This window comes from Mastacembelus armatus, chromosome 10 (genome assembly GCF_900324485.2).
Source record: "Mastacembelus armatus chromosome 10, fMasArm1.2, whole genome shotgun sequence".
Lineage (NCBI taxonomy): Eukaryota > Metazoa > Chordata > Actinopteri > Synbranchiformes > Mastacembelidae > Mastacembelus > Mastacembelus armatus.
This window is the reverse complement of record NC_046642.1, coordinates 17198991-17211679: the sequence shown is the minus strand read 5'-3', so window position 1 is coordinate 17211679 and position 12689 is coordinate 17198991. Positions and strand designations below refer to the sequence as shown.

The 12689-nt window shown below is 38.9% G+C and overlaps 1 protein-coding gene across 1 annotated transcript; it reads right to left on the bottom strand.

The window, feature by feature from the left end:
• Positions 1 to 4737: 4737 nt before the first annotated feature.
• On the bottom strand, positions 4738 to 10039 carry adrb2a (adrenoceptor beta 2, surface a). The gene is made up of 2 exons (XM_026329748.2): positions 9878 to 10039; positions 4738 to 9560 (listed from the first exon to the last, which is right to left on the bottom strand). The coding sequence occupies exon 2, from the start codon at positions 9558 to 9560 to the stop codon at positions 8304 to 8306; it is 1257 nt and encodes a 418-aa protein (XP_026185533.1). The 5' UTR covers positions 9878 to 10039; the 3' UTR covers positions 4738 to 8303.
• Between the last annotated feature and the right edge of the window lie 2650 nt (positions 10040 to 12689).

The window sequence follows — 12689 nt, the reverse complement described above, 5'->3', positions numbered from 1 at the left end:
AAACTTGCACTGTGTACCTTGGGATCATCTCTGTTTGGTGACACAAGTGTTTTTTTAATTACTTGTTGGTGCCCAGTGCTTATTTAATATTCTTTGGAAAATGAACACGCATCCTTTATTGTACAATTCAGGACACACAAACACACTCTGCCTCACTTTTCCTCCCTGCCCTGCCCTGCCCTGCCCTTCTCCATCACACTTGTCCTTCCCCAAGGATAATAACTCTCTCCTACGGTACATTAACCTTCACCAGGGTAACACATGAATGACTTTTAACACGTTCACTACAGTACACATGCTGCATCATTTTTCAATTTGTTCTATCATAGGTGATCGGAGACTGTGTGCTCTGTAATATTAAGAAAAATTTACTGTTTAAGGTTAACTGCTCCAGTGACGTCAATCTTGTGGCAAAATGAAACACTATATATCTATGCTATCAAAGCCCCTTTGTAACCTCAATAAGGTCAAGGGGAATATCAGCAACTATATCAGCTTGTGACGAAAGCTAGGACAGTAGGATTAACTTAGGTTTCACTCTGTCTATACAGATTTTCATTAGAAGAGGTTTGAGTTCAAGCATCTGTCAGTTCTCACTGGCCATGACCTAAAATATGAGGCCGTAAATGTCTGGGATGCTACGTTGTGTTTAAGAGCAGGTCTTTCTGTTCTTTCAGTTCTGTACATTCGAACTGTGTATATTTGAGTGTTGTTTTCTGCATAAAAACCAATTATTAATGAATGTTACATTTAAAACTAAAACACTTTATGTAAATTTGTAACCAAAATGTGGAGCCATGCAAAATTAATGCCCATTGTATTTTAAAAATGTAAATATGTTGGTCTGATGGCACTGGCGATGATAAGTATTTACTATTGGCCCAAGCTGTGTTTTAAATACAGTTCATAGCTTCCATTTCACATGCTGTGCTCCTCTGTTGAGTCAGAGCTTACTGTTGGATGCTTCTTTGTCACCGGACATTAACCATGAGCCCATGAGACCCCACACACTTGTTCACTTCCCCTGTTTCACAATAGCTTATATCCACATTTGTATCACCATATTAGGAACTTTATTAGGATTAGGACAATCATCTTTGTCTCACATTTACTAGACACTGATGGCATGTCAGGGAATGCTGGGGGAGACCACTGCAGTGTCAGAGGGATAAAGAGCTTCACAGAAAACAGTAGCAATGTGGTCTGACAAATAGGATCAGAACAAACATCTTGTTAAGATGCTACAGAAATGTGGCAATCACTCCATGTGTTCGTGTTTCTTTTGCTTGATTTGAAACCTGTCAGACTTAGAGTTACTTAAAAAGACGCACATTTTCTAATGGAAATGGCCAAATTTTCTTACACATTGAACAGTGAGCAACAGTGAGCAACAGGGCCACATATCACTCTTGGCTGAGGAACAGTCTTTAGAGTATTGATAAGAAAGAGGTGCATGGTTAATGTAAGCTCTCTTTTGAACTGACCTGCTGATTGTTGTACTGTAGAACAGTGATGGTACTGGCTGACAAACAAGTTTTAATAGTCCCTTTCTGCAGCTTAGGACAAAATATCCGTCACTTAATAACCTCATCTTTCTCCAGGCCTTTCTATTTAAACCAAGCAGACTGCAGCATTACATAAGGCACTGGGCGGCTTTAGAAAGGTGGGAAAAGGGATACTTGACAAAGCCATCAACAAATAAAATTGCTTACCATTAAGAATACAATACACTGGAGCTGGCTCAGAAACCAATTGATTACTTGGAAGCAAATTATGACTGTTATTTTGTCAGATAATTGAGCCATTAGGAGAGAAAGAACATTTTAAATGGTATTGTTACACTGCATCCACTTGGGCATGTGTCAATATGCCAATTTATTCAAATTGAAACCAGAAGTCTTCCACTGACCGCAATGATATAAAGAAAATGAGTAGTAAAACTTAAAATAAGTGTCTGACACTTTAAATTAAGTTGCATGACAGTCCATACCAACTGTAAACACTTATTATGTGAGACCACTCAGTTCAAAAACTTTCTTCACCTCTTGTAAACTCAAGCCACAATACATTTTTATAAATGAAAAAAACATACAGATGCCTGCTGTTTGTAGATAGGAGCCACTCTATACATGCAGTACAGAGGTGCATTAGACATAGTTATTATCCTGCTATGGTGTCTGGAAGAAAAAAAAAACAAAAAAAAACTGGAGCTTTGCAATCATTAGAGAAGCACAAGAAGCTAAGAGTGAAAAGAAAAATAAGAAATAAAATGACAAACACAGGAGATTCAAGGCATCACTCAGCATCACTGTGATCTGTGATTTCATGAAAAATCTGACACACAACTCTGCACCTTTGACTAGTACCAAACTGTCTTGTCTTTGCGGTAATGTAAAGCACTTTTTTTACTTTTGTGAAAAATTTTCCAGTTAATGAAATTATGTTTTGGTGTTGGGCAGCAACATAAGGACAATAGTGAGAAGCAATGACTGACTAGTGCTAGAATGCTCCCATGCTATATGTTAGCTCATCAGCTAGTTTGCCAGCTAGCCCAGTGAGCAGGGTAAAGCCCCTGCTTTATCCACCCTACAGGACTGGCTCGAATGAATTTTGCTGTGCCACTCCCTGGTGTGAACATGTGTGCACTGCTGTGCCATTACTTTGATGCTAATGTGTCCCACAAAGCTTTTGGCGTATTTTATTGTGTTTTCTTTGGCGACAGAAACCAAACGAAATCCATCTTTTGAGTTAATATTTGCTTTCATAACCTCAGGTCGGGTGGAGCTAGTTTTTAAGGGGTGGACAAGCTATGATTTGAGATGCGCATATGCATACACATACATTCACACGCTCTCAAACACACAGACACACACATGCTGGTAAGGCCCTTGGGAGTACGGGGACTGCAGACATTGTGGTGCCTTGGTCACTGTAGTCACCGAAGTGCCAGGGGACTTATCGATCTAACAGAGACAACGTTTTCACATGCTCACACCCTGTATGCAATATGTCACTGCCATGATTAACATATCTGAGAAAATAGTAATCCTAACCCAAAACAGGCTTCTTATGTCCAGAGAGCTTTTTTAAATTTTAACTGTGACTCAGATGACATGATAGGTCTAGATATGGGAACATGGCTGTTTTATCATCCTCTAAAGGAGTTTGTGAAGCCTGATGATAGATATTACCATGCATGGACTTATTTGAAAGCCTGAGCAGAAAGTTGGCATAATAAGTTGGGCGTGATTCCTTAAACTTTCTCTACCAGTATTGAAAATTGGCTATCAAGGCCTGAGAGCACATGGCAGATCTCACAGACTTATGTCTGCACACGTCCCTGCGGCTCGGCCTCAGTGCACATCTAAACCCCTGAAAGACATGGAGCATTTAACACGACTTAAACTAAAATTGCAATCTAACGCTACAATAGAAACCTTGAGTTTTAAAGGATTAAATAGTAAGGGCAGTGTGGACCTTTTTGGTGCAAAAGTAGATGCATTAACACTAAAGATGCTTCTGCTACACTGATGTTCGGCTATGAAATTCAAGTGCAGGATGGCATGAATAATGAGTTGATAAATTGCTTTTAGGCATTTTAAGCTATTAAAAATAGGTCGAGGGCTGACTCCTCAGAGTGTTAAGTAGTTCACAGATCACACCATGGCCCTCTGTAATTGACAGTTTGCTAAGACCTTAGTTACTGTTGCTATGCCTGTCAAGCTTTCTGTTCTCTTTTTTTTTTGTTTTTTTTAATAATGGGCCTGTAATTTTAGTCAAAGGTAGAATAAAGGAGGGATTTAATTATCGGCCTTTAGTTTTGTTGGCTGAAATTACAGCTTTTGATGGCTGTTGTAAATTCGATGGCTGTGCAGATAAAAATCACACACTTGATATTGTGTTGCAGTAGATAGTAAGATAGTTAACTTAGCAATTGTAAGAGTCTTCATCCGCTTAAAGGTTTGACATTTTCTGCTATTTGAACAAGCTGGAGGCCCTGATGAAACATGGCAGCAGCTGAGATACATCTCACAAGACTTAAAGGGTTGTTTCCGTGAGTATATATTTATCCAGTCTTATTAAACCTCACAACATGTTGCAGTTAATTTCACAATAAGCTTTTCACTAGAAAAATATCTGTATAAATTGTAGGAAGTGTTGAAGATAAAGAGGAGAATAGAAATTACAGGCAACAGAAAACACTAATGTGAAGTGAGGAGTATATCTTGTTATCTAATTTTGCACCCTTATCACTTAAATGAAGAAAGAGAGCAGTGTGGCTGATCAAAGTACAAGTACATGTAAAGTCAATGTGTTAACTGATTTAGAAAACTATTAGGTATGTCCTGCCTTCCAAACCATGGTAGCTACTCTAAGGGTTTTTAATCATCATTCAGCAGATGGACATATTTTATCCTTGAAAGAAACACGAAAAATGCTTTCCACTCCAGATAAATGCCAAATATCAAGACACTTTTATTGCTCTATATATTTGTACCGCCTCCTCCCTTGAATTTCTGGGATAGAATCGGTTGCTCTGCATGAATCTATGAGCAATGCAGTTTCAAATGGAGAATGGAAACATTTTTTTTTTAATATCATAGTCACTTTCCTGTCCATCGTTTCATCTAGATCACATGCTGGTGTCTGGTTTTCCCATACTGAAATAGACTCGACGTTTGTCAGGCTGATAACCTGACTTATTTAGATAGTTTCAACTCATAAAGGACACATAAATGAGGATATTATATGCAACATATACATCATTTATTTCAATACAAATGTTACAGCACATACACTTTTGCTTTTTCATAAATACCACAGGACACCACATATTGTAACAGGCTTCATTACCTTAATAAACAGTGACAAATCCTTGTGCGAAAATAGCTTGCAAACATTTAGTAAACATTCAGCTGAGTGATGACGTATTCACTCTGGCTATGAAGGAATTTCACATATAATAGGTCTACTTTTCATATGACAGCTGAAGCAATATTTAACTTTAATAGAAAATTCACATTTACATACATTAGTTTCAGAATAATCCACTTTGAACAACATCTGTGTTGAGATTCTGCAGCAATCGTTTCTCATGACGACACATTTTTAGTGGCAAACAGGAAAAAGAACTTCCACACAAATATTATGGTACAAGGAAACATAACTCTCTAGCCATTTGTTTATAGTTCATGAACTCAAATGTGGATTCTGTTGCTCAAAAGCTCTACCAATACTTCATCAAAGTGCTATACAGTGCTGCTTTATGTTGGTGATCAAACTAATCTAAATCATGAAAAATGTACTCTTGTGGGATAAAGTGACATTTATTTAGTAAGAATAGTTATGGATCAGTAAGGACAACATTGACAACAGCCCACTCTTAGATCATATTAAAATGTGTAAGTCCATGACATAGACAATATCCTTTAAATGTGCCACATTTTTTTAATATGTTCTTCAGGACTGTAACTTAAGACCCTGGATCCGCTTTTAAAATAAACTTTTATCTTAGTAGAGATGGTGTAGCCAGTGGTTAAAACAGGTAACCTGGAGCCAAGTTGAGTGCACACTGTACGCATCAGTAAGCAGTGCATATGTTTCAAACCATCAGCTCTTCGTGGAATGTTTTTTGTGTCAGTTAATAGTTCAGGACTCAGCGCAAGCAGGTGAAGACAGGAGATAAATTCCTTATGATACGCGTATATTGATGAAACAATAACCATTAATAATGGTAAGACAGCTGAGATGTAAGGAGAGGTCACTGCCAGGAGGGAGCAGCGTGAATATATAGTTCAAAACCTACTCCAATTGAATTAAAACAGACAACGTTGAAAAGAAATGGCACCAAGTCCACAAACACATTGCTACAAATATATAACTGACATGCAAACACTCACTTATGAAGTGCTTCTAAAATGGACAGTTTTAAATACAAAGTTTTTTATTTGTTTGTTTTAAATCCAGCAACGATTTATTAATTTGGTATCAATCCCTCAGTTAATTATAAGTGAATAAGTACAATAGATGTATATCAAAATCTTGGTCAAGAATCTTTATCTGTTTTGTGCTTTGTGCATGTTGTACAGTGAAAAAACCCTGGAGAACATTTATTAATCTACCAACCCCTGCATTTACTTTGCCATAAATCCATGAAAAAGAAAAACAGAAGAAAAAACATTTGGGAGAGCTTGTCTTTCACATGGGAAACACTGACGTATGATGACTATAGTTGTGTCTATTCCTAAGGTGAAAGCGCTGACTAAGCTTACAGTACATAGAAATTACTCTGAAGGAACAAAGTTCACAGTTTTCACAGTGTCATGTGACCTTAGCCCAGAGGTAACATCACATGCACAAAAACACAGGTCACTATCACCGATTTAGACTGGCAGAAATCCCCCCCCCCATCAACGCCTTCAGTGGCCACATTTAGCTTGTTGTCATTTTGATCAGAACATACTAGAGATTGCCAAACTTACTGGGTTAAAGGGGCACAGCTGTAGCAACACCTCCATTACTCCTCTTGCTACTAATGATTTGGCAACCCATTTAGTGTGAGTTTCCAATTAAAGCCTCACATGCTAAGTACTCATTCTAATTTGAATGCTTAATAAAGTCAAAGAGTGACATTTCCAAGAGCTGGTACTCTTAATTTGTGTGATAAAGTATCATCACAACCTGCAAATATGGCAACTGTATACTACTTTAATCTACTCTAGTTATAATTTGTTGTATTTTTAAGAGGGTGTTTTCTTCAGCTAAACAATGCATTTCTTCTTGTTTATTGGGCTGCGCTCAGCTGGATTGGGGCTTTTCCTGAAGGCAGCAGACCAAGAGGTGTCTAAAGACTGGCTGAAACAACCGGAAGAGCTGAGACACTGATTGGTGGACTTCTGAGTGACTTATCCAAATGTTAGACCAATTTTGTAAAGATACAGACATCCGTTTACAGTGAGGAGAATCTGGGAAATGTCAAAGAACAGTGACAAAGGGGCATTGCTCAGAGGTTTGCCGGGAGATCTCAGTTTAGTAGCCAGCAGTACCGCATCTTGGTCCTGGAACTTTGTTTTCACTTAGCTATAAACCCACTGTTTATTATTCCGTGTGATTTGTACCCTTATGCCATGGCTAAGGAAACAGTAAACACCGTACATGCCGAAACACAGCTGCCACAAAATGTAATAAACAAACAGGGCTTGTGCAACAATAGGAACAACTGTTAATGCTTCCAGCACGTAGACAGGACAGGAAAGACCAACAGTTTGTCTTAGACTTCTGTAATGGCAATGTAAAGTACCAAACACTGGTTCACATAATGCACAGTAGCAATAGATAGAAAATAGAAAGATTAGTCGTTAGACATAATCCATCAGCTTTACACTGAAAGACTATATCTTGAGGGGAGATTATGGAATCAGTCTGATGAAACATATTCAAACTCGCAAGTTTTATCATGTGAGTTTTTTCAGCTTACACCAGTGAGATTTAGATAAATGTGAACATTTATATCTCTGGTGCTATCTGCTGGCAACAGAAACTCCCATGCAACAGGCTCTAATAACACTAGAACAGGGAGCAGGGCCTCACAGCATTGCTGAGCAGTGAGCAGAGAGAGAGCAAGAGAGAGAGATAGAGACTGGTTCTGCCACACCTGCTGCTGAACATCATTCACACTCAGACAATCCATCAAAACCAAACAAAAAAAATAACTAAAAAAAAAAAAACAACTTAAATGGAGCCGTATTTTAATTTCGGGGTGATGTGGAATGTATTTCTTCAAAAAACACCCAAGAGGCATTACATTTGATCCTTAAATTATCCTTGCCCATTTTCCAATGGAAATGAGTTACTTAATATACATGTTGAATTGGGATGCGCAAATGGAATTTACAGCCCCAAACAATATCATTTTTCTTTAAATCCCAAAATATTTTAATGTTAGTAAATTGTGGGATCTAGAGATTAGAAAGAAATATTTTTTAAAAAGATTAACAGCCCGTCAGATAATTAGCAATTATCTACAGGATATTCCTCAGACCATTTAGTAAAGTAAATGTAAATGTGATGAGGTAGATGAAAAATCTATAAGACAAATATAACAAAATGAAACTTGATCAACCTATTATATCTGTTCTTTGAGGAAAAGAAATACTTTCCTCAGCTGATCATGACCATAACAGTTTCTTTAAAGCTGACTCTGTCAGTCAGGTGGACTGACCTTACCTTTAGTCAGTTGGAAAAGAGTTTATGATAGTAGTGTAAACATGTCTGGATTGCCCTGTTTACAGAAGTCTCAGACCTTAAAGAACAGCCGTTACAGTCGTTAGGCCTTTGCTGCAATTCCCGTTAGGGTCCACTACTCGGTCCACAACACTGCAGAGCTCCACTCCTTTCTCCAGACACCCTTCGTTAGGTTCACTGTATTCTGAGCTGCCCTTACTCCTCCCTTGCTGCTCACTCTGCCAGCTGTGCCTGCTATAGATGTATCCATTCACAGGCACCGTGTTGCTGGGGTGGTTCCTCTTCATGCAGAGGATTTCTTTGAAGGCATACCTGAACTCAGGACTCCGACAGTAAATGAGCGGGTTGAAGGCAGAGTTTGCGTAACCTATCCAGTTGAGTATCCTGAAGGTGAGCTCAAACCCCTCCACCTTCCATATGGCCATCACCACATTGAGAAGAAAGAAGGGCAACCAGCACAGAGTGAAGATCCCCATGATGATGCCCAGTGTCTTTAGGGCTTTGTGTTCCCGTAGACAAAATTTGACCTTCTTCTGGATACGTCCATTATTGGCCTCTAGAGATTTGAGGTTGCTGCTGTCAGTGTTATGAAAACGTCCAACACTTTGGTCAATTTTCTTCAGTTGACGCTTGGCCTCCTGGAAAACACGACTGTAGACAAAAACCATGATGACCAAGGGGATGTAGAAAGAGATGATAGAGGAGGTGATAGCATAAGCCATGTTGGTGTAGAACTCGCAGCAGCTACTGTTCTTGATACACTCCCTAGCTTCCTTGTCATCTGATGTCCACCACTTCATGTGTATGGGCAGGAAAGATATCAAGGCGGCAATCACCCACACCAGCACAACCACAATGCGAGCCTTACACTTGGTCAGCATTGACTGGTAGCGGAAGGGAGAAGTGATGGCCAAATATCGGTCTATAGCTATGACACACAGGGTTTCAATGCTCGCAGTTACACAGAGCACATCAGTCGCAGTCCAGAACTCACACCAGAAACTACCAAAATGCCAGGTGTTAAAGATGATGTAACAGGCGCCGAAAGGAACCACAATGAGACCCATGACCAAGTCAGCACAGGCCAGGGACGTAATGAAACAGTTGGTGACATTTTGAAGACGCTGGAAGCGGCCGATCGCTGTAATTACAAGGATGTTGCCAAAGACAATGCACAGTACGAGTAAGGACATGATCATGCCCATCAGGATCATTGTTAACTCACTGTAACCCTCCTTGTGCTCAGCTGGGTCGGATGATGAGTTGATCATCTCTGCACTCACATTGAAGTACACTGGGGGGGTTGTACTTCCCATCTGAAGAGATCATATGTGGACAACATGCACACACAGGGCGATGAAGATAATAATAATTGAACCTAAATAAGGTCCTGATGAAAACATGAATAAAGAACTAGCAACACTCTTAAAAGAGCAGCGCTCTCTTAAAAACTACCACTAACAAATTTGCATTTACGTGTGTGTTGATGATGTGTGTATTTAATCATAAATCAGAGAACAAGAAATTACAGCACCAACACCACAAAACAAATTCTTTTCACCCTGTTAGAATTTTGCAAGCACAGCTTTAAAACCACATGTTACACAAGCCAGGCGAAAATAAAAGTACAAACCTCCACAGGTAGTTGCCTTGCTTTCTGCCTCCCATATAAAGTAGATATGTGACAGTTCAGGTACGTAGTTCCTGCAAAGTATGTAGTGTCACAATACCTTCTCTCCCTTCGGTTTTCTTAATCTCTGTACGCCTCACTCACTCAGTGCTTCAGCTGAGCAGTGTTTCTTCTAATGTGTCTCCCAGGCTATTTGTCAGAGCCCTTATAACGTTCAGTGATGATGTCATGGTCAGTGTTCAGCCAATCACACAGCCAGCCTGTGGAGGGTGCTGAGAGCTCCTAAGAGTTTGAACACATTGTCCCTGCAGCTGCTTGAGAGAAAAGCTTCAAAAAGGAGTAACGTCTTTTTCCAACTTCTACATCTACATATAGAAAAAAATAAATATGCAAACATTAGTTTTCAACGAGGTGTACATACACAACTTTTAAAATTAATGTGTTCAAATTTTGGATAAAACATTCGGCGCACATTTAGTTTTAGTTGAGCAGCCCAGGTTTTACAACTCTTTCCTGTTGATCTGGATCATATTAAAAACAGGTGACATTTTCTCTGACTCTATAAAATGAGGAGGAAGCTGCACATCGATCCAAATGGCAAAGTCAAAACAGTGTCAGTGTATAATCTGCCATTTATTGGAAAGTTTAAGTATGACTACTCATTTCATCCTGACAAAACCTTGACATGTTAGGGTGCTGTGTGTTTGCTATTTTAATGCTAAAATGCATACTCTAGCATACATAACAACTTAGAGCAGTTGATTTTTGTATGCAAACTTAGTGTTTATGTAATTCTACAAGGAAAAATATCTAAAGGTTAAACTGCCTCCTATTTCTGGTATGAATTTGCATCCATGGTCCTGAGAATGTACTGTGCAAGATACTCTCACATGTATTGCATGTTGCAGTATTGCAAACACTGCAAACAGAAAGAAGCTTTTTACATTTCAGGACAAATTTGCATTTCTGTAAACCCTGCAAAGACCATGCAAAAATAGCAGCATGCAGATATTCATTGGAACATGTGCATGTATCAAATATCGTATTCAAATTCTCTCTCAGAATTACATGTATTATCTCAACAAATATATAGTAGAGCCTTGTGTGGGAACCACAGTACTGCCAGTGAAAGAGGCAGAGGAACAAAACTAGATCAGTCACTGTGGGGTGTAAAATTTCTTTTTCTCTCCTTCAGTTTGTGCCCTGGCTCTGCTTATATTCACTCAGTGTGGTGAAAATTATCATTAGAAATGTGTATAGACATATATCTTAAATATAAATATATTATATAATATAAATCTTAAACCTCCAGTACTACTCTGAAGGACTAAACTACCCATGAATAGACTGCATCACAAGTAACACAAGTAAGAAAAGTCATTCCCGGATTTTCTCTGTAGGAACATAAATGCACTGGGTTTAAGCTCTACCTAAATTCTGACACCATGCACCAGCTTTCGTTGTATTTACTGCATGTCAGTGCTTGTTGTGTGCTCCACTGTCTTTGCCTTCGGCCTGCTCCTTTTTAGCCCCTGTCACACTCACACTAGATCACTGGGCTAAGTGATCATTTTCCTTCAGACATCCATCATCACAGGATGAACTCATTTTTTTTCAAGGAATTCTTGACTCTACTGATTTTTTTTTTATTTTTATTTTTTTATCATAACCATGAGTGGAAGCAGTTTAGTTGAAATACAGCATGGTGTGGAGTCAGGCTAGGTTTTCTGAACAATATAACTAGTCTAACAGAGCATGGATCATAAACAGGACATACACAGCCCTTTATTGATGCCCCTATGCATGCTTGTGTGTGTGTGTGTGTGTGTGTGTGTGTGTGCGTGTGCATGCATGCATGTCTGTGCTAACACCACTGAGTCAAGTGATGATATTTTCCAGAGCTCAAACACCAGTGAATGCCAGCGCCACAGGCACAGTGCTTCATCCATGAACTTCACAATCAGCTCTCACACAATCCATATAACTAATACTGCAGCAACAAATCCATATGTGCACATGTAAATACTTAGTATTCATATGGATGTTACAAATTATTTCCTGTGAGCTGCTTTTTAACACAATACAGCTCAGATACATGCATTTCTGCCAGGTACGGTTTTTAAGACGTTTACCTCATGTTACCCCACTAATGTACATCTATCCACTCAGCTCAATTTCACTGGGAAGATTAAAAAATGACAGTGCCAAGTTTCTATGCACATGAATATTAATGGTCCCAAAACGATTTAGCTGTTTTGATGACCTCCAGACCATCTTGCACTAATAGGGTGAAATTTGTACATTTGCCCAAGAACCATATATAACCCTGAAGTTGACGGGGCATGTCTCTTCTCCCCAAAGCCTTTTAATTTTGAACACTCCTTGAGCTTTACTTTTCCATCAGCGAGGTGAAGATGTCAATACTGCAACTAAGACGAACATGACATTTGCTGAGCCCATTAATGCTCTCACTTCAATCAAGTCACGTGGTTGTAGTGTCCCCTGTGATTTTATCTCTTGCACAACCTATAGGGCAAACCCAGCATGTTTAGCTCGACTCCTGATAAGGCTCGGAGAACAGAAAAAATAGTCAAGAACCTCTGTTGTCTGCACTATCCAAAATCTGCATCATAGACTGTAAACATCGGATCATTAGGAGGCTTAGTAATATTTTACAATTAAAAAATCCTTTCCCTTTAGTGCTTTACACTTAATAATAAATTTTATAAATAGTGTAAAAGCTCTTGAGTTCTTGCTTATAACCTATATGATAGCATTATCAATCGGTTTTCAGTTTTATCTTCAAAATGGCTTT